We start from the raw sequence: 26917 nt of genomic DNA, 5'->3' as shown, positions 1-26917 counted from the left end.
ATATTCTCTAGTTTTCTGAATGTCAATAGGATTTATCGAATTCCCCAATATAAAAATTGCACATTATGGAGTTTTACTGTATATAGCTTACATTTGCTGGAGGCGCAAGCTGGGAACAGCCATTCTAGTTTTGTTTGTTCTTGCCATTTTGTCACACAATAACATTGTGCCATATAACATATATTTAAACTATTTTGTACATACAACAGTGTTGTGTTCATCAATAAACTTTAAGTGTTTATTGTCCAGGAATTGGTTTCTGTAGATTCTGCTTCTTTTAGAGTGCAAATATCACAGCTGTCAAAAGCATTCTTAGGAGGGTCTCTGACTGCTCGATTTCACATGAAGCAATGCATTGTGGAAGATGTAGTGTGTACATTAGCTGTTGTATTTTATTCTGTATCAGAGTATAGTATCTCCCATGACGTAGAAAAGTGCTTCATTTGTGGGTGTGACTGTCAGCAGTGCTGATGTGGAAGCCAGTTATGAATAAAGCTTTGGATGTGACTAGAATAAAAATCTTACTCAAGATCAGTACAGGATAAATAAAGTAAGTATGTGTAGACAATGTAATATTCACTGTGCCATGTAAGCAAAAATGTAATACCTGCTCATTTATAGTCCATGGGTTTGTCTGAGAAGTCCATTTCCCTTACCCTATCCTAACAGGACAGCCCTTCTGTCTGGGGGCTGGACAGGTTAATGAATGCTGAGGTGTACCTAATCCACAGCACTCAGATGCTGCCCCTGCCCGCTCACATCATGCTTTGTCTTGCTATTCTCCTGTCCCTCTTATGTCCATGCTTACCACAGAAGTCTGAGCCATTAAGCAGTCACAGCTCTCAGCCCTTATTCCGTGGAGCAGATCGCTATGACTTTGCCATTGTGGTGGGTCCTGCAGGTACCGAATGCTTCTGGCACTTTGCACATCAGAATGGCTTTTTCTACTTTGGATATGAGGTGAGTTGACAACCATTATTACATTTGTTAAATTCCCCCAGACCTATGTCATCTATAAAAATTGTCCATGTATGATATGGTAGAATCCAGGAATCGTAAGTTGTAATCTCTATCAGATACCTACCATTTCTTGCTGGGACTTATAGTGCCAGCAGACATTTTCTGTCCTCTCATGTTTTGTTTGAATGACCATTAGGTAAAATGCCTGCATTTTATAGTACAGCACTTTTCTTCATGTTCCCTTGTGCTGATTCAACAACAGAAACCTTAACATCTGCTGCCTGCCAAAATGTTCTCAGCAGCCCCTTATCACTCATACCAAGGTGACCCTTCCCTTTCCTAGTGCAAACAGCCTGTCGTGTGCTAAATGTGATGTAGCACACACACCTAGCAGTAATATTGGGAGATTATATTGACACATTGAAACTGCCAATCAATGAGCGACACATTAAGACTGCCAATCCTCTGAAAATCCTCACCATGATGTGCTTCCAATGTACATTAGCAGTATTCACTATGGACAACTCCTTTTAAAGGGGTACTCCTGCGCAAATCTTTTTTTTTTTTTTTTTTCAAATCAACTAATTTCAGAAAGTTATATAGCTTTGTAACTTTAAAATTTGTAAACTTTAAAATCTCTAGTCTTCCAGTACTTATCAGCTACTGTATGTTGTGCAGGAAGTGGCATATTCTTTCCAGTCTGACGCAGTGCTCTCTGCTGCCATCTCTGTCCATGTCAGGAACTGCCCAGAGCAGGAGAGGTTTTCTATAGGCATTTGCTACTGCTCTGAACAATTCCTGACATAGGCAGAGGTGGCAGCAGAGAGCACTGTGTCAGACTTGAGAGAATACACCACTTTCTGCAAGACATACAGTAGCTCATAAGTACTGGAAGACGAGATTTTTAAGTAAAATTTTAAATCTATATAACTTTCTGAAACTAGTTGATTTGAAAGAAAAATTCGCCGGAGTACCCCTTTAATGAAGCAGGCTTCATGCAACTATCTGCTCCTATATTGCTGTACCTAGCGACATGCTCTTCCAATCTGAAGGCTATTGAGAACTGTCTTTGATTTTGATATAACAAATATGGCATGTAAGAAAATACATAGTCAGGAGAACTGTCTTAGGTCATCCAGTCACTGACCTGTACCATCTATACACAGACTCATTCCTGCTTTCTCACCCCTATTACTTTACTCCTGTAGTCACTCCAACAATGTGTCCACATAGGATTTCTATTCATTGCAATGCACAGGGTAGTTAGGATAGCAATGTCAGTATTTGTGTCTAATAGTTGGTAAAATGACATTTCCCCCACAGGTTCAATGGACTAGTGGCATCATGCAGGACAGACATGTGTCAGCCTCAGCCCATGATCCTCAGGGTTTTCTTATTGAGACCTCAAAGGACATACGTGGTCAAATCAACTTCCAGACCAAGGAGACAGGTAATATAATAGACAGGCCTCTGTTGGGTCATAGGGGGTGCCAGCCAAAACCACTTGAAATATTTTTATAGTCCACTTGTGTCTTTTCAAAGGCTCCTAATGCAGAATCTTTGTACACAATCCTGGCTTACTTTCCTTAGGGTTTTATCAGCTCTGTATAAATAACTGGCAGAACAGCTTTGGCTCAGTCCAGGTGTACCTCAACTTTGGGGTGTTCTACGATGGACAAGGACCCGAGCACCCTCAGGACTACAAACAGAAGTTAAATGACACCCTGATATCTATTGAGGTGAGCTCTGCAGCCAGATTTGCCAATATAACAGAGAACCCAGGGAGCTGCTGGATTGAACACACTGGGGAGTAGGATTTGAACTTTATGTAGAAATTATTGGATTTGTCCAAACTTAAATGAGCAGCTATTGATTTGGTAGAAAAGAGGAGTGTTGCTATTGCAAAGAAAAGTCTGGTATGACATCGGATCCTGCCCTAGATGATCTCCAAGTGTCATGCCAGACTATTCTGTTTATTCCGAAGAATCTAATGCTTCTGAAAGAATGATTCCAACATAAAGTAGTTAAAAATAATTTTCATTTTTTGTAACACTCCGATAAACTCTTTAAGGATGCTCATCTACAACTATAGATTATCTGTTGTTTCTCCCCTCCAGCAAAGTGCCCAGATTGTACAAGGTCGTGTTCTTCATATGTGGAGATATTATAACTTTGCTCGCATGAGGAAGGGGTCTGACTACTACAGGCTGATGTCCAACTATCATTATGTTAACTGGTGGTCAGCGGGGACCAGCATCCTTATTGTGGTCTCAGGAGTCCTGCAGCTCTATTTCCTAAAGCGTCTCTTCAATAACAAGCAGACGACAGCGACCCAGAAGCCACGCTGCTGAGGAGAGCTACTGCAAGTGCTGCACTGATGCATCTTCGCTGAAAGATTTTACATGCCTTTCTATTTTTGTTTTTATATCTTGTTAACAACTTAATGGTTAGATGAAAACTTAAGTCTTATAACCATTGGTTTACTAACTAATATTCATGCTGTATGCATGGCTCTATCCGTTATATAAGAAGAAAGAACAAAAAAAGTGTATCTGCCTCATCGTATGAATTTATGGCAACTTGGTAAAATACAGGGGAGATTCAAAAAATTATCTGCACTCTGTGAATTTTTTTTTTTTTTAGAAAATACATTTTTCTGAGTCTCCCTGCTTTTTAATACTTCATCTAGTAATAAGCTTTTGTTCCCTAATTAAACATTTTGTCTGAAGTGAGAAACTAGAGCAGCGCTGTCTTTATCTTATCAGATGTGGATCTGTGCCCCTTTATGGCTTCTTTCAGGGGACCAAAAGGGCGACAGTTCAGTGCAGCAGGAACACAGGGTGAATGCTTTAACACCTCAAAACCAAGGGCCGATCAGCAAGACTGACACTCTTTGGCAGTGCCTTTACGTGGTACAATTAATCGTGGCCATTTAAATGCATTATCTCCTGTTTAGACCGAGATGAGTGGCCATTAATGATAATTTTATCTGGTGAAAGAGTGTTCCTAGGAACGCTTATTACCAATATTGGATTTGTAGAAAAGGGCCTTTAGTTTTGGGGAGTGTTAATTTGTCATGCAAAAACACCCTTCGGTGGCAGTCTTCTGTATTTAGTTTCATTTTTAGGCTACAGCTCTTGAACATTTCACTTAAATGAAAACTACTGTCCCTTAATGCCAGAAAACTAGACATTTTTCCGCTGCTGGTTTACGATTGAGAACGTTTTATAGATGTGTCCCTGGCGCCTTCTTTGGCTGATGCTTGTGTTATCTTTCCTTGAGATTCTCAATCTATTCATAATCTTCGTTGTGACAAAACTATTTCTCCAATAAATTTAAGTACCAGACACAGAGATGGCAAAAAAATTATATACACGACCATACTCTGCTCTTTTGTGCAAATCATAGGTGGGGTATCCATATTTTCTCGCACTGCAATTAAACTGATGTAAAATGTTCAAGCTTGTGCAGCAGTTAGTATTGAGCCAGCGACCTAGGACAGGTGTTGCTAAGAAAGTGTAGCCACAGAAGTGCAGATAAGTGTCTTTACATTAGCAACCTGATTTAGGAAAACTAACCCCCTGCATGGGAAAAGCTAAGGTACTAGTCAACAAGTTGTGCATGATCAGTTTCCATTAGCAACTACACGTCATAACAAAATGCAATGTTACTTACAAAGTTAGTGAACTTTTTATTTAGTTTTCTTACATCTTTTAGGCTGGGTTCACACTATGTATATTTCAGTCAGTATTGTGGTCCTCATATTGCAACCAAAACCAGGAGTGGATTAAAAACACAGAAAGGATCTGTTCACACAATGTTAAAATTGAGTGGATGGCCGTCATATAACAGTAACTAACTACCATTATTTCAATACAACAGCCGTTGTTTTAAAATAACAGCAAATATTTGCCATTAAATGGCGGCCATCCACTTAGGATCTGTTCACACAATGATGAAATTAAGTGGATGGCCGCCATTTAATGGCAAATATTTGCTGTTATTTTAAAACGGCTGTTATATTGAAATAATGGCAGTTATTTACTGTTATATGGCGGCCATCCACTCAGTTTTAACATTGTGTGAACAGATCCTTTCTGTGTTTTTAATCCACTCCTGGTTTTGGTTGCAATATGAGGACCACAATACTGACTGAAATATACGTAGTGTAAACCCAGCCTTAAGCTGCAGAATGATGAATATACCTTTAAGGATTGTGGAGAAAACACACATTGTGCTTCAGCTCTTAAAGGAGACCTGTCACCCCCCGCACCGGGGTGACAGGCTCCCGACCCCCAGATAGATCCCCTTATAGTTACCTCATGTCGCTGAGTCCTGCTGCCGGAGCCGGTCCCGGGACGGAGATATCCCGGTGAGAAGCCGGCGCGCGCGCTGTGGAGATGGGTCCGGCGTCCATAGAGAATGAATGGAGCCGTGCGTGCAGCAGAGATGAGTCCGGCTCCATTCATTCTCTATGGGCGCCGGACCCATCTCCACAACGCACGCGCCGGCTCCTCACCGGGATATCTCCTTCCCGGCTCCGGCAGCGGGACTCGGCGACATGAGGTAACTATAAGGGGATCTAGCTGTGGGTCGAGAGCCTGTCACCCCGGCGCAGTCCCCTTTAACAGAAAAAAAAATTACAGTGGAAAATCCTTTTGCTGATTTGTCTTGTTGCGAACTTTACTAAAGTATGAAAATTTAATGGCATTGATCAATACAAAGTGTTTGTCGGTTTATAATACAAATCCAGCTATGGCAAGTAATGAGTTTTCCACAACACTGCAGCTCCTGTTCTGATCATTTGGATGTCGTCTTCAGGTTGGTCGGGTCACTGTGGCAGTAGATTAAGAGAGTTTTTAAGTCTTTATAAAGCTCTGAGATTTATGTGAGTGTGTCCTCATGTCTGATGTATTCTCCAACATCGGCTTGGTGGAAAACTACAATCTGCATTGGGTCCAATTTCCTACATTCTTGTGTGGATTTTGCAGCTACACCAAAACCCTGAAGAGAACAGAACATAGAGAATAAAAAGGTCTGAAAAAAGGCAAAACTGATAATGGCATTCCTAATAAAGTCATTCTAAGGCCCCTCTGCCACACAATACTATTATACATGGCACATAGTACAGAGGACTTAAACGTGTCACTGTCATTATAACTTTCAAAACCTAAATAGACAGTATATGTGATATAAAGGAAGCTTGCAATTTACATTATTATTTTTCTTTTAGTTATCATGGAAAACACGGCACTTATGTTTAGCATTTTGCAGTCACTGGTTTTCCCCTCTCATCACTTCATTTCTGCCCCAGCTTTGACCGTCCCACACTAGCTTCAGTGTTGGCCAGGAACAGCTTCAGATCCCTCATCCAGCCATCATGCACAATCACTTGAGACACCACTAACATACCCAAACACACACCTACTGACTGACATGCACATTACAAACTGACACACACACACACACAATTACAGCTCAGTCTTCTCCCTCTTCCTTCCTGCCAAGCCGATCTCCACACTGTAATTAGGTTGAGGACCTTCTGATCATGTACTTTATCCCTCTCTCTCTGCAGGATGCTGGCAGGTCCTGCTCTTGCTCAGTTTTCTGATGTTAAGCCGGCTCATCCTGCAGTACAGTAAGCAGACAGAACATCAGAACACCGGGCCCTTGGAAGCGATGGGCTGACGCTGTCCCTGGTGATGGCCCACAGCAGTGGGTATGACACAGTAGCTAGGCTGAGTTCCAGCATGCATGCGCTGTAATCGCCATAAAGTGAGGTTGCTAAGACTTTTTCTCACCTCACTGCATTTGACCAAGGATACATCGATTAAAGTACATGCAGGAACTAGATTTTGTCATTCCTATCTTGTAATATGATACAATGGACTATTAACTTGTGAGGTTGGAGCCCAACAATCCTAAAAATGGAGGCGGCTCAGTACTAGTTTAGTGCTTTCCCCTAAACCAATTTAAGTGTATGGGGTCAGAAGCACCACTGTGCAGGTAAAACTTAAAGGACAGTCTTAAATCAACACTGCTGCTCATTCATACACAGGATGTGGGAAGGTCCCAGGGGGAGTGCCCTCAATTTATAGGATGGGACTACCCTTATAAAACTTATTAGAAAACCACAGTACTCACCAAGGGAACATCAGCCATGGAGTAGACTATCACCCCCTGGTACTGTGATGTGTTCTCTGTTATTCTGCCCAGACCAGATTTGAGAACATGGTTGCCATACAAGAAAGACTGCTCCGCTCCTGGCTTTACCCATACCTTGTACTGCAGGGGTTAAGAGACAGGCATCAAAAACAAGGAAAAATACAGGAAAAGTAGAATGACAATTTCTGGTTAGATAACCCATACAAATAATAATCACCTTTGCATATGGCGCCAGGTAATCCAGGGCTGTAACGTGAAGGCGAAACTTCTGGGTCTTTGTAAATTTTCCAAAACAAGTTCCAAGAGACACCAGTTTGTCACGAGCGATATTTGTTGCCAGCTTCAAGATTTTTTCACTGGAGGACACAAGTATTTTTAACCATTAGGGTGTTTTCACATGTACAGGATTTGCAGCAGATTTTAAAATGCTGATTTAAAACAAATCTGCAGTTTCAAATCTGCTGCAGATCCTGTGCGTGTGAACCCACTAATCATTTCAATTAATCTTTAAAAAAAAAAAAAAAAAAAAGTGAAAAAAACGTTGCAAACTGTATTGATTAGAGATTAGCAAATTTACATTTAAAGGGGTAGTGCGGCGCTCATAAATTATTCACAGAATAACACACATTACAAAGTTATACAACTTTGTAATGTATGTTATGTCTGTGAATGGCCCCCTTCCCCGTGTCCCACCCCCCCCCCCACCCGTGTACCCGGAAGTGTGGTGCGCTATACATACCTGTCACGTGCCGACACCAGTCTTCTTTCTTCATTCAGCGACGTTTTCTTCGGGTGGACGGCGAACAGCTCCGACTGTTCCGAATGCCGTCCGCCCTCTGCAGCGTCATCCGATGCTCAGCCGCGATTGGCTGAGCATAACTGTGCTCGGCCAATCGCGGCTGAGCACAGTTGTGATGCGGCGGAGGGGGGGCGGGCGGCAGCGACCCGGCCGTCCGTCCGAAGATAACGTTTGGCACAAGACGGCTGACGGCCCTCAACACGGATCAGGTAATGTATAATGCACCACACTTCCGGGTACACGGGTGGGGGTGGGGGGACACGGGGAACGGGGCGATTCACAGACATAACATACATTACAAAGTTGTATAACTGTGAATAATTTCTAAGTGCCGCACTACCCGTTCACACGTAAATTCACACGTCAGTATTTTTCATCAGTTTTCCCGGACCAGGAAATACGGAATCCATTACAACCCATTATTTTCAATGGTGCTATTCATACATCCAGTTTTTCTGCGGATCCACAATCCGTGACAACAAAACCCGGACATATTGTAATATGGTCTGTAATTACGGAACAGACACCCCAATATGGAAATCACAAAATTTGCAGAGAGTACACTGCAATGTACCTTAGCCATGTTACCTCACCTTACGTAATATACCCGGTCATTGTGTAGTCGGAAGCAGTATGTTCCATCAGGTCGGTCCACCAGCAGCTTTATGTTTTCTCCAATACTGAGGGTGAAGTAAGAAGACATTAGGGAATCAGTTCTACTACCAATATGCAAAATCATTATGAGCAGATTGAACATCATGGATCCCAGTAATGCTGCGTTTACACAGAGCGATAATTCGCCCGATCGTATGATTAACAATTTGGTTTTGATAACGATCAGCGTTTAGACGGAACAATATATCGTATTGCGATCGTTTTGCAATTGCTTAAGCCTATCTCGCACATAGGTTAAATCGGTGAAAGACTTTACACAAAATGATCTGCGATTTTTTTGCAAACAACCAACGACGATTTGAAAACATGTTCAAAGATCAAAATGAACGATTTCTCGCTCGTCGCTTGATCGTTCGCTGCGTTTACACAGAACGATTATCGCTCAAATGCTATTGTTATCGTGCAAACTCGTTCCGTGTAAAGGCAGCATAAGGGACCCCTTGATTAGCATTGTACTCATCTACTTAATGCTGTCACAGAGTGGGGACATTATAGTTTACTTAAGTGGCTCATAACCTGTACAAACCTAGACTAGACAAGCTACTTACACCTGCACAAATGTCTCTCCTGTCCTGAGAGTTAGCTGCAGTGTATCAGTCAGAGCTACGTGAATCTAATAGTAAGGTTCTTTGCTGAATGACCTTCCCATGGGTTACATAGTCAGACTATACCCCCTGCTATTAACCCTTTAGGTCAGCACTCACTATTTGGAGAGCTTCTCGAACATGGTCTTGGTCTCCTCGTCAGTGAGCGGCCTCATCTTGCCCACGTGTGTCACTAATGCAGCGGATACTGGGAGAAGCTGCGCCGTGCATTCTGGGAAGGTGCCGCTCATCCAATAAGGCAGGACACTGTCTATTATCAATAAAGCTAGTTGAGCCTCCACCAACATGGCGGAATATTTGACGCCTCAGCTTACAAAACCAATCGAGGAAGTCGGAGTGTATGTCCTGCTGACAGGGGTAAATGTTTACGTCACTCTAGCTTCGGAAAGATGGCGGCGGTGGACGTGGAAGAGGAGAGCCTGCTGGCTTCAGTGTTCAGGAACAGTTTCCCGGACACCTGGAGGGACAATGCGGACTTCGCCGCTTACCTGCTGGAGCTCAGCTCGTTCGGGGTGGAGAAGCTGCGGAGGGAGCCGGAGAGGCTGGCGGAGGAGCGGTCGCAGATCCTGCAGCAGACCCGGGACCTGGCCTTCACTCACTACAAGACCTTCATCCGGACAGCCGAGTGCACCGAGCTCATATACCGGGACTTCGGGCAGGTGGAGGACAGCGTGTCCCGGCTACTCGGCAAGCTGCCCGGCTTCCAGGAGAGCTGCAGGTCATTACTACTACTACTACCACCACCACCACCATCTGTGTCACTGCCATCATCTCTATCACTATGCTGTCATCTGTGTCACTACCACTCCCATCCTCCTCCTCATATCACCTGTGTCACCACCACTTCTACCATCATCTCTCTGCTGTCACCTGTGTCACCACAATCCCATCCTCCTCATATCACCTGTCACTACCACTCCCATCCTCCTCATATCACCTGTCACTACCACTCCCATCCTCCTCATATCACCTGTCACTACCACTCCCATCCTCCTCATATCACCTGTCACTACCACTCCCATCCTCCTCATATCACCTGTGTCACCACCACTTCTACCATCATCTCTCTGCTGTCACCTGTGTCACCACCACTTCTACCATCATCTCTCTGCTGTCACCTGTGTCACCACCACTTCTACCATCATCTCTCTGCTGTCACCTGTGTCACCACCACTTCTACCATCATCTCTCTGCTGTCACCTGTGTCACCACCACTCATACCATCATCTCTCTGCTGTCACCTGTGTCACCACCACTTCTACCATCATCTCTCTGCTGTCACCTGTGTCACCACCACTTCTACCATCATCTCTCTGCTGTCACCTGTGTCACCACCACTTCTACCATCATCTCTCTGCTGTCACCTGTGTCACCACCACTTCTACCATCATCTCTCTGCTGTCACCTGTGTCACCACCACTCATACCATCATCTCTCTGCTGTCACCTGTGTCACCACCACTTCTACCATCATCTCTCTGCTGTCACCTGTGTCACCACCACTTCTACCATCATCTCTCTGCTGTCACCTGTGTCACCACCACTTCTACCATCATCTCTCTGCTGTCACCTGTGTCACCACCACTCATACCATCATCTCTCTGCTGTCACCTGTGTCACCACCACTCATACCATCATCTCTCTGCTGTCACCTGTGTCACCACCACTCATACCATCATCTCTCTGCTGTCACCTGTGTCACCACCACTCATACCATCATCTCTCTGCTGTCACCTGTGTCACCACCACTCATACCATCATCTCTCTGCTGTCACCTGTGTCACCACCACTCATACCATCATCTCTCTGCTGTCACCTGTGTCACCACCACTCATACCATCATCTCTCTGCTGTCACCTGTGTCACCACCACTCATACCATCATCTCTCTGCTGTCACCTGTGTCACCACCACTCATACCATCATCTCTCTGCTGTCACCTGTGTCACCACCACTCATACCATCATCTCTCTGCTGTCACCTGTGTCACCACCACTCATACCATCATCTCTCTGCTGTCACCTGTGTCACCACCACTCATACCATCATCTCTCTGCTGTCACCTGTGTCACCACCACTCATACCATCATCTCTCTGCTGTCACCTGTGTCACCACCACTCATACCATCATCTCTCTGCTGTCACCTGTGTCACCACCACTCATACCATCATCTCTCTGCTGTCACCTGTGTCACCACCACTCATACCATCATCTCTCTGCTGTCACCTGTGTCACCACCACTCATACCATCATCTCTCTGCTGTCACCTGTGTCACCACCACTCATACCATCATCTCTCTGCTGTCACCTGTGTCACCACCACTCATACCATCATCTCTCTGCTGTCACCTGTGTCACCACCACTCATACCATCATCTCTCTGCTGTCACCTGTGTCACCACCACTCATACCATCATCTCTCTGCTGTCACCTGTGTCACCACCACTCATACCATCATCTCTCTGCTGTCACCTGTGTCACCACCACTCATACCATCATCTCTCTGCTGTCACCTGTGTCACCACCACTCATACCATCATCTCTCTGCTGTCACCTGTGTCACCACCACTCATACCATCATCTCTCTGCTGTCACCTGTGTCACCACCACTCATACCATCATCTCTCTGCTGTCACCTGTGTCACCACCACTCATACCATCATCTCTCTGCTGTCACCTGTGTCACCACCACTCATACCATCATCTCTCTGCTGTCACCTGTGTCACCACCACTCATACCATCATCTCTCTGCTGTCACCTGTGTCACCACCACTCATACCATCATCTCTCTGCTGTCACCTGTGTCACCACCACTCATACCATCATCTCTCTGCTGTCACCTGTGTCACCACCACTCATACCATCATCTCTCTGCTGTCACCTGTGTCACCACCACTCATACCATCATCTCTCTGCTGTCACCTGTGTCACCACCACTCATACCATCATCTCTCTGCTGTCACCTGTGTCACCACCACTCATACCATCATCTCTCTGCTGTCACCTGTGTCACCACCACTCATACCATCATCTCTCTGCTGTCACCTGTGTCACCACCACTCATACCATCATCTCTCTGCTGTCACCTGTGTCACCACCACTCATACCATCATCTCTCTGCTGTCACCTGTGTCACCACCACTCATACCATCATCTCTCTGCTGTCACCTGTGTCACCACCACTCATACCATCATCTCTCTGCTGTCACCTGTGTCACCACCACTCATACCATCATCTCTCTGCTGTCACCTGTGTCACCACCACTCATACCATCATCTCTCTGCTGTCACCTGTGTCACCACCACTCATACCATCATCTCTCTGCTGTCACCTGTGTCACCACCACTCATACCATCATCTCTCTGCTGTCACCTGTGTCACCACCACTCATACCATCATCTCTCTGCTGTCACCTGTGTCACCACCACTCATACCATCATCTCTCTGCTGTCACCTGTGTCACCACCACTCCTACCATCATCTCTCTGCTGTCACCTGTGTCACCACCACTCATACCATCATCTCTCTGCTGTCACCTGTGTCACCACCACTCATACCATCATCTCTCTGCTGTCACCTGTGTCACCACCACTCATACCATCATCTCTCTGCTGTCACCTGTGTCACCACCACTCATACCATCATCTCTCTGCTGTCACCTGTGTCACCACCACTCATACCATCATCTCTCTGCTGTCACCTGTGTCACCACCACTCATACCATCATCTCTCTGCTGTCACCTGTGTCACCACCACTCATACCATCATCTCTCTGCTGTCACCTGTGTCACCACCACTCATACCATCATCTCTCTGCTGTCACCTGTGTCACCACCACTCATACCATCATCTCTCTGCTGTCACCTGTGTCACCACCACTCATACCATCATCTCTCTGCTGTCACCTGTGTCACCACCACTCATACCATCATCTCTCTGCTGTCACCTGTGTCACCACCACTCATACCATCATCTCTCTGCTGTCACCTGTGTCACCACCACTCATACCATCATCTCTCTGCTGTCACCTGTGTCACCACCACTCATACCATCATCTCTCTGCTGTCACCTGTGTCACCACCACTCATACCATCATCTCTCTGCTGTCACCTGTGTCACCACCACTCATACCATCATCTCTCTGCTGTCACCTGTGTCACCACCACTCATACCATCATCTCTCTGCTGTCACCACCACTCATACCATCATCTCTCTGCTGTCACCACCACTCATACCATCATCTCTCTGCTGTCACCTGTGTCACTACCACCACTCATACCATCATCTCTCTGCTGTCACCTGTGTCACTACCACCACTCATACCATCATCTCTCTGCTGTCACCTGTGTCACTACCACCACTCATACCATCATCTCTCTGCTGTCACCTGTGTCACTACCACCACCATCTCTTTTTGCTTTTTGCTGTTCTTTAATATCATTTGATTTCTTTTTATTTATTCATCTAATAAAAGTTATATTTTAACCAATAGGGAATATAGGTGTTTATGGGGTCTAGTGCCCCAGTGGATTACTCTGCTGTCATTTGTGTCACTACCACTCCCATCCTCCTGATATCACCTGTGTCACTACCACCACCACCAACAACATCTCTCTGCTGTCACCTGTGTCACTGTTACTCCCATCCTCCTGATATCACCTGTGTCACTACCACCACCACCACCATCTCTTTGCTGTCATCTGTGTCACTACCACTCCTGATATCACCTGTGTCACTACCACCACCATCTCTCTGCTGTCACCTGTGTCACTACCATTCTCCTGATATCACCTGTGTCACTACCACCACCTCTCTGCTGTCATCTGTGTCACTACCACTCCCATCCTCCTGATATCACCTGTGTCACTACCACCACCATCTCTCTGCTGTCACCTGTGTCACTACCACCACCATCTCTTTTTGCTTTTTGCTGTTCTTTAATATCATTTGATTTCTTTTTATTTATTCATCTAATAAAAGTTATATTTTAACCAATTGGGAATATAGGTGTTTATGGGGTCTAGTGCCCCAGTAGATTACTCTGCTGTCATTTGTGTCACTACCACTCCCATCCTCCTGATATCACCTGTGTCACTACTACTACTACTACCACCACCACCACCACCTCTCTGCTGTCACCTGTGTCACTACCACTCCCATCCTCCTGATATCACCTGTGTCACTACCACCACCACCACCAACATCTCTGCTGTCACCTGTGTCACTGTTACTCCCATCCTCCTGATATCACCTGTGTCACTACCACCACCATCTCTTTGCTGTCATCTGTGTCACTACCACTCCCATTCTCCTGATATCACCTGTGTCACTACCACCGCCATCTCTCTGCTGTCATCTGTGTCACTACCACTCCCATCCTCCTGATATCACCTGTGTCACTACTACTACTACCACCACCATCTCTCTGCTGTCACCTGTGTCACTACCACTCCCATCCTCCTGATATCACCTGTGTCACTACCACCACCACCATCTCTCTGCTGTCACCTGTCACTACCACTCCCATCCTCCTGATATCACCTGTGTCACTACTACCACCACCACCATCTCTCTGCTGTCACCTGTCACTACCACTCCCATCCTCCTGATATCACCTGTGTCACCACCACCACCAACATCTCTCTGCTGTCATCTGTGTCACTACCACTCCCATCCTCCTGATATCACCTGTGTCACTACTACTACTACTACCACCACCACCACCTCTCTGCTGTCACCTGTGTCACTACCACTCCCATCCTCCTGATATCACCTGTGTCACTACCACCACCACCACCAACATCTCTGCTGTCACCTGTGTCACTGTTACTCCCATCCTCCTGATATCACCTGTGTCACTACCACCACCATCTCTTTGCTGTCATCTGTGTCACTACCACTCCCATTCTCCTGATATCACCTGTGTCACTACCACCGCCATCTCTCTGCTGTCATCTGTGTCACTACCACTCCCATCCTCCTGATATCACCTGTGTCACTACTACTACTACCACCACCATCTCTCTGCTGTCACCTGTGTCACTACCACTCCCATCCTCCTGATATCACCTGTGTCACTACCACCACCACCATCTCTCTGCTGTCACCTGTCACTACCACTCCCATCCTCCTGATATCACCTGTGTCACTACTACCACCACCACCATCTCTCTGCTGTCACCTGTCACTACCACTCCCATCCTCCTGATATCACCTGTGTCACTACCACCACCACCACCATCTCTCTGCTGTCATCTGTGTCACTACCACTCCCATCCTCCTGATATCACCTGTGTCAATACTACTACTACCACCACCACCACCATCTCTCTGCTGCCACCTGTGTCACTACCACTCCCATCCTCCTGATATCACCTGTGTCAATACTACTACTACTACTACCACCACCATCTCTCTGCTGTCATCTGTGTCACTACCACTCCCATCCTCCTGATATCACCTGTGTCACTACCACTCCCATCCTCCTGATATCACCTGTGTCACTACCACTCCCATCCTCCTGATATCACCTGTGTCACCACCACCACCTCTCTGCTGTCATCTGTGTCACTACCACCACCACCACCACCAACATCTCTCTGCTGTCATCTGTGTCACTACCACTCCCATCCTCCTGATATCACCTGTGTCACTACCACTCCCATCCTCCTGATATCACCTGTGTTACTACCACCACCACCACCACCACCATCTCTCTGCTGTCACCTGTGTCACTACCACTCCCATCCTCCTGATATCACCTGTGTCACTACCACCACCACCTCTCTGCTGTCACCTGTGTCACTACCACTCCTGATATCACCTGTGTCACTAGCACCGCCACCAACATCTCTCTGCTGTCACCTGTGTCACTACCACTCCCATCCTCCTGATATCACCTGTGTCACTACCACCACCACCACCACCTCTCTGCTGTCATCTGTGTCATTGCAACTACTTCTACCACCACCATTGTCTCTCTGCTTTAATCTGTCTCTGCTACTCCCATCCTCCTGATCCTGGTCATCTGTCACCACTACTACCACCATCTCTCGGCTGACATTTGTGTCACTGCTTCTACTACCACATCTCTCCGCTTTCAACTTCCCTGACTCTCTCCTCACTAGTTATTGTCCTGAGTCTTCGTATATAATGTGACTTGTGACATGAATGTTGTTTCTTGTAGGGGCTTTGTGAAGCAGGCGGAGGAGATCAGCTCCAGCCGGCGGATGAACACACTGACTCTGAACCGACACACTGAGATACTAGAAATATTGGAGATCCCGCAGCTGATGGACACTTGTGTCCGTAATGGATACTATGAGGAGGCACTGGAACTGGCTGCTTATGTGAAGCGGCTGGAGAAGAAGTTCTCCTCTATTCCTGTCATACAGGTTTGGGCTGAGCTCTTACCTTGTATATGTATGCTGTTCGTTCACTAGGAATGGTGGAATATGAACCGAGGTGTAACATAAGCTGGTGCACATCACACACGATACATTGACTTGCTGTGTGGGAAGGGTTTGGATTTTCCCTGCAAAATAGACTGATGAGCTATCGACAGGATAAGTTATCAGCCACTGATAGGTGCTGACACCCAGCACCCCCACCAATCAGCTGTTCAGCACCTGCACTACACAGCGAATGGGGCCGGAAGCAGTTGTCTTCTTTCCTGGGGCTGGACCTGGTTAAAACAGGAGCTAAGCTGCAGTTACACGTTACCACCACTACTACTTCCGGCTCTGTGTAGTTCAGGCGTCAATTTGTTATTGATGGCGTATTCCTGAGGATTTTCCCAGAAAACACATAGAGCAACTTTCTTCCTCTCCCTCTTTATTTGCTCTTAAATACTTTTCAGGTCTATCTCCAGGCAGAGCAGCTCACTAAAGTATGAGGTTACAGCTGCCCATACAAGTCTGTAGAAAAGAGGGTTTGTGGCAGAGACACACAGACAGTAGACGCTTGTAGTAAGTAATAGATATTAGCACAATGCTGGTTTCACAGTTTATACTGAGCAGTATGTTGTGTCCTCCAGGATGCTGCTGCTCCATCTGAGGATGTGGCATAGTGATAGAGATGGGTAGGATCCCTTCTACTTATGCATTTGAGACAGCATAGCAACTAGTAGAGAGTAGGAAGATGGCACTCCACTGGTCAGTAGTGCACAAGGTAGAGAGATCCAGTAGTATGTATAGAAGGAACCGGCACTCACCAGATGAATATGAGCTTATTTATTCAGTGCAATATGCATCATGTTACATCAAGTATATGTTTTGGCCAGGCATGGCCTTCATCAGCTTGCAAGCTGTGGGAAAACACATACTTGATGTAATGTGATGCATATTGTACCATATTTTTAGCACATTGTTAGTGTATACAGACTGTGCCCACTATGTGTGAACGACCCCTAACTGTGAAGAATTTCAGCCTCTCTCATACCTGTGTTTATGTTCCTTCTCTGCAGGGCATAGTGACAGAGGTTCGCCAGTCTGCACAGCTGATGCTGACCCAGCTACTCCAGCAGCTATGCAGTAACATCCAGCTCCCGGCCTGTTTACGGGTGATTGGCTACCTGCGAAGGATGGATGTCTTTACTGAAGCAGAGTTACGTATAAAGTTCCTACAGGCCCGGGATACCTGGCTCCGCTCCATGCAGAGCTCAATTCCTCAAGATGATCCTTATTTCCATCTCACCAAAACAATTGAGAGCTGCCGTGTGCATCTGTTTGATGTTATCACTCAGTATCGTGCCATCTTTTCTGATGAAGACCCTCTCCTCCTCCCACCTCCTCCTGCAGGCTCCTTGCCAGTCAGCGAAGGAGCCATTTTCCATGGATGGGTATTGCAGAAAGTGAGCGAGTTCCTGCAGGTGCTAGAAAGTGACCTTCAGAGAGGTGTGGGCAGTCGCTTGGACTCTCTTTTAGGCCAGTGTATGTACTTTGGACTTTCCTTCAGCCGTGTGGGGGCAGATTTTCGTGGGCAGCTGGCACCCATATTCCAGAGGGTTGCTGGAGAGAACTTTGCACGGGCAGCACAGGAGGCAGTGGAGAAATTCCAGGAGGAGATGAACATGTACACACTGATCTCAACCACTGCAGTCCTGGGTTCCAGCATCCCACCAGTACCAACACCACCTGCCCAGCCAGGAACCTTGCAGCCTCCTATGGTTCTCCTGGACTTTCCACCCTTAGCCTGCTTTCTTAACAACATCCTAGTGGCCTTCAATGACTTGCGACTCTGTTGTCCAGTGGCTTTAACTCAGGAAGTGACCAGTACCTTGCAGGATGCTTTGGAAAAGGTAGGTGTGCTGTGTATTGCTAGGGAATACATTTACCATACAGTGATATAGCTTTTGCCACTGGGGGGCCAGCAGAAGTCATCAATCCTTACTGTAAGGGTTTTCCTCATGTCTTCATGGAGCATTCATTTATGTCATGCAGGAGCTTTGTTTGTACAATCAGTATTTTTATGATCATTCTTTTGTTCCTTTGTAGGTTGTTAAATCCATCCTGACATTTCACCGAGCCGAGGACGCCGCTTTCAGCCCCCAGGAACGTGAACTCTTTATCCAGTTCTGCACTGTCTTCTTGGAAGACCTAACCCCGTATCTCAACCGCTGTCTGCAGGTCCTCTTTCCTCCAGCACAGAGAGCCCAGATACTTGGTATAATTCTCTTTTTTAATGTTGTGTTCTGTAGTGGTTCTACCCAGTTGTCCTCCAGAGCTGTATTTACAATTCTGTAGACCCTTGAGCTAACCTCTTGGTGCACTACTTGCTTGTCTAGTGTGTATACAGAGCTAGGTCTGATGAGTGTAGCAGATGCATATTAGTTCAGCTGAGCCACACGTCGCCTGTAAGCAAGCACACTACCAGCAGAAGTGTGACTGCAGCTCTGAAGTATAATAACAGTTTGTTTTTCAGGTTCAGTGTAAGATAAGTAAGAACTTACAGTTATTTAGTTTATGCAGTGTAATGTATAATATTTTTTTTGCCTGTTCCTCTTAGGTGTTGCCCCTACTCACCTCTCCCGTTATGGCAATCTGGGTTCTATTAATGTTACTCTGTTGCATGAAGCCTTGGAGGGCATATTGCCTCAGAAGGAGCCGGAAATTGTTCCCACACCTCAGGCTGACCCTGAGTTAGAGAAATCTCAACCACTTATACAGAATGTGGAAATGAAGACAAAGGAAGATACATTGGTTATGTCACCAGTGCCAGTGTCACCTGAGCCTGACCACCAGACAGGAAATGCTTAGTGACTGCAGTTGGTGTGTGAACCCTACATTGGCATCTGTCTGACAGTCAATAAGTTATTGTAATGTGAGGCCTGTGTAGATTTTAACCAAAGTCCACTGTGACTCTAACATGTGCACCCAAATACTGTAAAACCTCTGCTTTCATTATTGTTTAAACAATGTTTGCACTTTTACTCATGAAGCTTCATTGGGAACACATTGGAAGCTGCGTTTCAGCAATGAGAGATGCAATCTAAATGGTTGCCTGGACTGTTAAATTTCTGTGTGCTCAAAATCCTACGAAATGTCTTGCCTCCATCAGTGTCTAAAGGAAAAGATGTTCCCATGTAAAGTATAGAATAATTTTATGTATAAATATCTTTTTTTTTTTTTCTTTATCAGCCTCTTTACCCAATGTACACTGGTCTGTGTAGCATAGTCTTGCGGTGCCTATAAAGGTGGTTTCACACATTGCTTTCTTCTTTTTTCCAGCATATATATTATTACGGAAAATGCTTATAAAGTGCTTTTTTTCCCTGCACATACTATTGCATCAAAGCTTCACTTCCTTGATAAAATAGTGATGTCACGACCCGACTCCCAGAGCTGTGCGGGCTGTGGCTGCTGGAGAGGATGATGGCAGGGGGATGCTCAGTGTCCCTCCAGTGTCCTGTGTCCCTCAGTGTCCCCCTGCCATCATCCTCTCCAGCAGCCACAGCCCCCACAGCTCTGGGAGTCGGGTCGTGACATCACCATGTTATCTAGGAAGTGACATCACCATGTTATCCAGGAAGTGAAGCCTTGATGCAGGAGTAAGTGCATGGAAAAAAGCACTTCAGAAGTATTTCCCGTAATAAGTGTATATTGGTCACTTGAATAACTTTTGGAGGGTGTCAATACACCCTTCTCCTTTAACTCAAGGGGGGAGATTTTGTCAAGCAGTCTGACAGGAAGAAGGTTCTTTGTTGCCAGATATTTCAGATATTCATGAGCCCTGATTTAAAATAAAATCTGAGCTGTGGTTCCTACTGTATGACTGCTCGCTCTATGTCCCTAGTGGTGGTTCTTTTTATAAATAGAAAATGGCAGAAAAAAAAGTGTAAAGGAGATCGAAGGATGGAATCATACATGCAGAGAATGTGGCAGAAGTCATTTCTTGACATTTCCCCCTAGCATTTGGGACCCGCTTCTGTGTGGCATTACCACACAGTATTTTTGTGCAGTATTTTGCAACCAAAACCAGGGGTGGACTGAAAACACAGAGAGGCTATGTTCACACACACACTGTTGAAAATTTAGGGGATGGCCATCATTTAATGGCAAGTAATTACTGTTATGCACGGACAGAATTCTGCGGACGTGTGCATTAGCTCTAAATGAGTTGTAAGTCGTGGAGTTTAATATTTCTGACTGCCCACAGTCTTTCTACACACTAGCTAAACAGATATTTCTGCTGCTGACCAGTCAGTGACTTTAGAGATGTCCCACCCATTCGGGCTGAGCAGGCGCTGCAGGATACTTGCGGGGGGATGGGTAAGTATAACTTTTTTATTATGTTCTCCCACTTTCCTGGGTGCCTGGCATTTTTACATTTCCCTGGAGTCCACCTTTAAGGTAGACCTAGATTTTTCTACCATCTGTACACACCACTGAAATATTACTGGCCGGTAAGCATACATCTACAAACCTGTATACGTTTTGCTGACTACTTTTTCTCCAGAATGAACTAACTCACAGTTTAAGGCTGCATTCATACGCTCCTTGTTTCGCCTTTAACGGAGTCTCCCCGGCACAGACAGCATCTGTAATAAGATGCTGGGAGCGGGGGAACTGTACAGATATGCGCCGCGCTGTAATGACAGAGCCGCGCGGCTGATTCATTGCAGCGCGGTGCATATCTGTATAGTTCCCCCGCTCTCAGCATCTTATCAAAGATGCTGTCCAGACGGGGGAGAGAGTCCGTTACAGGCATTCCACGTCCGTGTTCTTTGGGAACATGGTATGTGTGAATGCAGCCTCAGGGTATGTGCACACTACGGAATCCTGACAGAACACCCATCGCAGATTCCGCAGCTCGCACCCGCTCGCAGATTCTGGCGGCCGCGCACACGGCTCCCATAGGCTCCATTCTATGGCTTGCTAGATTCTGCCTGAAGAATGAACCCGGTCATTCTTTGGGCGGACGGCGGAATCTGGCAAACCATAGAATGAAGCTTATAGGAGCCGAGGAATCCGCAGTGTGCACATAGGGCAAGTGAATTTGATCTTGAATTTGACCCAAGAATATACAACAGCTGAAAGACTTGACAAATTCTTTCGAATTAAACAAAAATTTGAAGGCTGAAGATGCTTTGGCATCCGTTTTAGTTGAGAAATCTATGGGAGGTAAACTTTTGATAATTGGTGTGGCAGTTTAAAAGTTTTGATTGGTCTGGGTCTCAGTCCTGAGCCCCCCACTGATCAAGAGAAGTAATAAAATTCATAGTAGCATGCCTTACTTCCATACTGTCAGTCTTCTTCTTCCAACCTATAAAGGACCTACTGGACAGAAACTGCTTTGACTTTGGGCCCGTGCACACAGCGCAAAAGAGGTGGAAATTTCAAGCAGAGCACGCTGCATGGAATTCTGCGTGTCCCATTCAATAGGATTTCTCGTGTGCCTCAGCAATGGGTCAGGCAGAATTTCAAGTGGCGTCTGTGACGCAGGATCCTCTTGAAATTTTCACTTCCTTGCTGTCTGCATGGGCCCTTTGAGAGTGAAATGTGCTACCACATGCTTTTCCCCGTTTGTTCTTCTGATTGGCACTGGTCTCAGCATTGGGAACCCCAACTGACCAAAACTTTTGACATCCCATTAAATGAATTCTCTTCATGTGTGAATTTAGTTTGGGGGCCCTATTACATAGCCCACCATGCAGTTTAAAGAGTGCCAATATTGTAGAAGGTCTATTACGAGGTTAATGTGGAGGGCCACATAAACAATTGCGCCTTCATCATTCCTTAGCTCCACATCCAGTTACAGTTTCAATAACTGGCCTTTGACTTGCTGGCCATGTTACACAGGCTGATATTGGCCAATAATTGGCAACATAATCGAGCCTAGACAAAATGGCTTCTGCTGGAGCTTTACAAAACCTCTCAGATGTTGGGCTACAGAATTGGTGTTCCTTAGCTTTACAGCTGTTGCAAAACTACAACTCCCAGCACACCCTGGGCTGTAAAGGGAACAGGTGCCAGGCCTAAATATGGACAGTATGGGAACACTTTTTATATAATTCCTATTGAAATCAGTGAGGGAAATGCAATAGGAAGCAAGATGATTAGCGTGCGTTGTATTATAGGATCCACGTGACAAGGATAGGATCTAAGACACAACCACAATTACTAAGTGAAGAGACAAGTACAGCCGCCATTCCAGAGCAGCACACGGCCGAATGTGACAACAAGCTCAGTGCAGCAGTGCAACACACTCCTAGTGGGGAAAGAGCCGAGGACTACATTTCCCGGCATGCTTGGTGTGGTGACGTGTAATGATCGCGCCCAGGGCACACGTGAGGCTGATGTGTCAGGGTCAGGCCGGCTACCGGGAGGACGTTGCAGTCAGTGTCATGTATGTATGTATGGTCTCGTTGCATCAGTATATGGGGCGGGCAGGTGTATACTAGCGAGCCTCCTATAGACAGACAGTATCGTGTGGCACTGAGCTCACCTGGCGCTGCCACCATTACTAGCTGCACATGTTCTAATTTGTCTTGTGTGTGGTAGAAAGGGCGTGGCTTCTGCCCACCCATAGACAGAGACCCTTCCAGCAGGCAGTATCACCCACCTTACCCTCAATGTTATAGGGCAGGTGACTGAAGCTGTGGATAAGAGACAGCAGCACCTGGAGGCAGCTTGATGTCCTGCTCCCTGCTCAGCCAGTCACAGAACATGTGCAGTGGGGCTGATTCATATGAATCCTTTAGCTTTGTCCATTTCATCTTCGTGCCATTCTTATTGTGTATGAATACAAATCTGCCAGTTAGCAGCCATATTTTCTGGATGTAGTACGGCTGTGTGGCCTATGGCTGTATGCATGTTTTCCAGGATTCCTTAGGGCTGCATCCAACTTCTTCAGCCACTGGTAATCAAATGCTGAGACTTCTGGGTTAGGACAGACTTGAGCATGCTCAAGTTGCGCTCATCTCTATGAACGGTCAACACAACCATGCTCGAGTCCGATCACTCAGCATTTTATTACCGGTGGCCGGAGAAGTTTTATGCAGCCCTAGGGCTGCCAGGAGAGCATGGATACAACAATAGGCTGCATCCAACTTCTTCAGCCATGGGTAAAAATTTTTTATTTCTTGTGGCTTCCAATTTATTTGCCGCTACAACTCCCACAACCTGCTTTTCCAGGTGTGTTAATGCATAGCTGGGCAGAATTGCTGTTCTGGATTCCTGGAAAGCTGTATGACAGTAATGCAGGAGTATAATTTTTATAAGCTTGACATTACAGGGTGGCTCTAGGACTAAGAGGTACATTTTCGGTGTACATGTTGTTGGGGTTAGATTATACAGGGGATTACAGAGGAGTGAATTTACAGTAATAACAAAATTGCTTTATCACGGAAATCTACTTATCAGCCTGTTGCTTTTTAACTGACTGCCGCTCCTCCCTGGGTGACGGGAAAAGCTGGATCCAGTCCTGGTAAACTTCTCCCGGTTTCCCAGTACTGGATCCAGCTTTTCCCAGCCCCCAGAGCAGCACAGACCGACAGAAGGAAGAAGGGCAATAAGCAGATTTCCGTGATAATGAAGCTATTTGTTTCGTTATTACTGTAAATTTGCCCATCTCTACAGGGGATGGCAATTTCATGGCAGTTTGGTAGATGATCATTTAGCCTACTTAAGGTCTGTGATTTATTGGATGGTTTTGTTTCTTTTAACAGATGAACCCACCATGTTGTTTTCAAGAAGTTGCAGAGTTTTCAGTCTGCTCCTATCCAACTACTCTCCCAGAGTTAGCCTAGGTGGCATCCATTCTTCTTGCCTCAATGCCTCCTGGGCTGGAGTGAAAAAGCGCAGCTATTGGAAGTACCTGAAGAGGTCTATACTGGGAGCCCCGTCCCCCCCTTACAAGAGGGTAGCTCAGACTGGAGATCCAGTTTTGCGGGTCCAGACACAGTCGGTTCTCCAAGACCACATCTCCCACCCAAAAACTCAAGCTGTCCTTAAGCAAATGGTGCAGCTCCTGAGGTCCTGTGGTTGTGTGGGACTAAGTGCCCCTCAGTTGGGGGTTTCTCTACGCATTATGGTTTTAGAACTCCGAGAAGAGATGTGCCACTTGGTGCCTCCTGATGTGCGGGCACATCGTGAGATGGATCCATTCCCACTCAAGATCTTTATTAACCCCACTATGCGTATTCTGGACTCTAGAAAGCTAAGCTTCCCAGAGGGCTGCAGCAGCATTCATGGATTTTCAGCTGTTGTGCCACGATACCACTCCGTGGAGATATCAGGTGATATAGCAGTATAGTGGAACCTTTATAAAAACAGGAAAGTGAAATAACTGAAAATCCACATCCCACTTTCTATCCATTCTGCAATTTAGGGTGTTGTAAGGGTAAAAAAAAGTGTCTTTTCTTGACTATCAGGTAGCAGCAGATTTAGTTCTATTAAATGGGTATGCTGTGGTATACAAAGTTAAAATCCATTTAAGAAATCCAATTCGTTGTATTGAATTTTTTTTTATGCTGCATATAGCCTTCGTTTGACCCTTTAATATGTAAAGTATGTTAAAGGATCAGTCAAATAAATGCATTCCAATGTGCTTTCCACAGTTCGGTATAGAGAGACACATCTCACAATGGGTGATTCTATTAAGATTTTTTTTTAGTTATCATGCTGTAAAACAAAGCTATACTTACTTGTGTCCAGGTCCAGCTTCTGAAGGCAGTTTAGTGTTGTGCTGGTTAAAAAAAGAGATCAAACGCAGGACGTCTCGGTTATCTGCACTCTGGCAGAGAAGGCTGTCATTTGATTGATGGATACATTAAGTCTGTGACACTCTGTACAGACTTCTGTGTTTAGTCTCTTTTTTTGCAACCAGCACAAGACTAAAAAAGCTGCCCTCAGAGACTGGACCTGGATACAAGTAAGTATAGCTGTTTTAAAGCATAACTAAAAAAAAATATTACTTCACATCCTCTGTTGATTTTGCTTTTGACGACAATGACACGTTTGTTAAGGTTTGACCATAGTGTTGTAGAATAAAACACCCATCTGGCTGCAGGTCTTTGACTGCTATGTTAAGACTGAGCTTGTATCCCTGTGTCAATGGCTATCTCCACTTCTTATCTGCAGGCTTGAATGAAAAAGGAGAACACATCAGCTGGAAGGCACAAGGCTGGGCTGCCCGAGTTATCCAGCATGAGATGGACCATTTGGACGGAGTCCTTTATGTTGATAAAATGGATCCCCGAACCTTTGTGAATGTTAACTGGATGGAAGTAAATGACTGAAGCAGCTTCTCCCCTCCCCCTCCCTTTGGCACTATTGTTGTGAATATAATACCTCAAAGAGGGTTAAAGGAATTTATACAGTCTGTACACAGTAAAGAAATGGTACAAGCTGGATTTCAGCGGTGACTTCCTAATATAGTCCATGCCCCAGCCTGCTTTTCCAGTCTGATATGGTCAGTGCACATAAGGGAATGTGCTGCAGATTTGGACACAGAAAATCTACAACAAAATGGAGAATCAGCCATGCAGATGGGTTCTCCTACAGGTAAAAATTTTCTGCAACCATTGTGGATTTACCATATCAGGGAGCATTGGATTCTGACTGTCTTATCCTTTCTAGAAGTTCTTTCAAGTCTTCTGTCACAAGCTCTTAGTAAAATCAAAATTTGGATGAGGACTAGAGGAACATTGCACCAGGTTCTGCCAGCCTCTGAAGCAACATTTTGGGGAAGTGTAATCACTATAAGGCCTTATTTACATGTCCAGTGATTTTTTTTTAAGGACTGTTATCTGCTAGCTGGAACTGTGATTCATGGGAAACCATCCATGATTGCATCTCTGTCCGTGTTAGTTTATACAATATATATATATATATATATATATATATATATATATATAAAAAATCACTAGCTTGCCCAGCCCATAGTAGTAGCAGTGCTGAAGCTGTATACTGGTGTAGTAGTGCTGGAAAAACAAACACCATACTTACCTACTGTGCAGCAATGTCATCTTGTCACTCATACAACACAGTGAAGGGGGAGGTAGTACCTCTTGTAGCCAGCTGTTAGATTTATATAAAACATACTTTGTGATATCAATTAAAATATAAATGGAACCCCTCAGACTATTTTACTACAATTTAGAATAGAGAGCCATTGAATAATGTACCACCAGCATGCCAGCTCAGATGACCTTGGCTGCTTTGCTTATCCAGGCACATCATCTGTGTAGCTGGCATCTGACTTCCTACAAC

At 45.5% G+C, this 26917-nt stretch overlaps 3 protein-coding genes across 7 annotated transcripts; 2 read left to right on the top strand and 1 right to left on the bottom strand.

Annotated features, from left to right (window-relative positions):
- Positions 1–650: 650 nt before the first annotated feature.
- Positions 651–3696, top strand: TMED6 (transmembrane p24 trafficking protein 6). Its single transcript, XM_069966106.1, has 4 exons — positions 651–960; positions 2284–2410; positions 2551–2699; positions 3078–3696. The coding sequence occupies exons 1-4, from the start codon at positions 703–705 to the stop codon at positions 3309–3311; spliced, it is 768 nt and encodes a 255-aa protein (XP_069822207.1). The 5' UTR covers positions 651–702; the 3' UTR covers positions 3312–3696.
- A 2003-nt stretch (positions 3697–5699) lies between these two features.
- NIP7 (nucleolar pre-rRNA processing protein NIP7) lies at positions 5700–9408 on the bottom strand. The gene is made up of 5 exons (XM_069968532.1): positions 9304–9408; positions 8518–8604; positions 7343–7481; positions 7105–7245; positions 5700–5964 (listed from the first exon to the last, which is right to left on the bottom strand). The coding sequence occupies exons 1-5, from the start codon at positions 9357–9359 to the stop codon at positions 5845–5847; spliced, it is 543 nt and encodes a 180-aa protein (XP_069824633.1). The 5' UTR covers positions 9360–9408; the 3' UTR covers positions 5700–5844.
- A 123-nt stretch (positions 9409–9531) lies between these two features.
- COG8 (component of oligomeric golgi complex 8) lies at positions 9532–26782 on the top strand. Of its 5 annotated transcripts, none has more exons than XM_069966099.1 (5): positions 9532–9922; positions 16393–16600; positions 17671–18504; positions 18701–18869; positions 25787–26782. In XM_069966099.1, exons 1-5 carry the CDS (start codon positions 9594–9596, stop codon positions 25942–25944), a joined length of 1698 nt encoding a protein of 565 aa, XP_069822200.1. In that variant the 5' UTR covers positions 9532–9593; the 3' UTR covers positions 25945–26782. The 5 variants fall into 5 exon arrangements, with proteins under 5 accessions (XP_069822200.1, XP_069822196.1, XP_069822197.1 ...); XM_069966095.1 differs by lacking the exon at positions 25787–26782 and adding an exon at positions 19212–20004 and having other exon boundaries at positions 9537–9922; XM_069966096.1 differs by lacking the exons at positions 9532–9922; positions 16393–16600; positions 17671–18504; positions 18701–18869 and adding exons at positions 22844–23055; positions 24373–24942.
- The last annotated feature ends 135 nt before the right edge of the window (positions 26783–26917 follow it).

The sequence above is a fragment of the Dendropsophus ebraccatus genome, chromosome 4 (assembly GCF_027789765.1).
Source record: "Dendropsophus ebraccatus isolate aDenEbr1 chromosome 4, aDenEbr1.pat, whole genome shotgun sequence".
NCBI lineage: Eukaryota > Metazoa > Chordata > Amphibia > Anura > Hylidae > Dendropsophus > Dendropsophus ebraccatus.
Note: the sequence above shows the minus strand (reverse complement) of the source record. Positions and strands in the feature narration are given on the sequence as shown.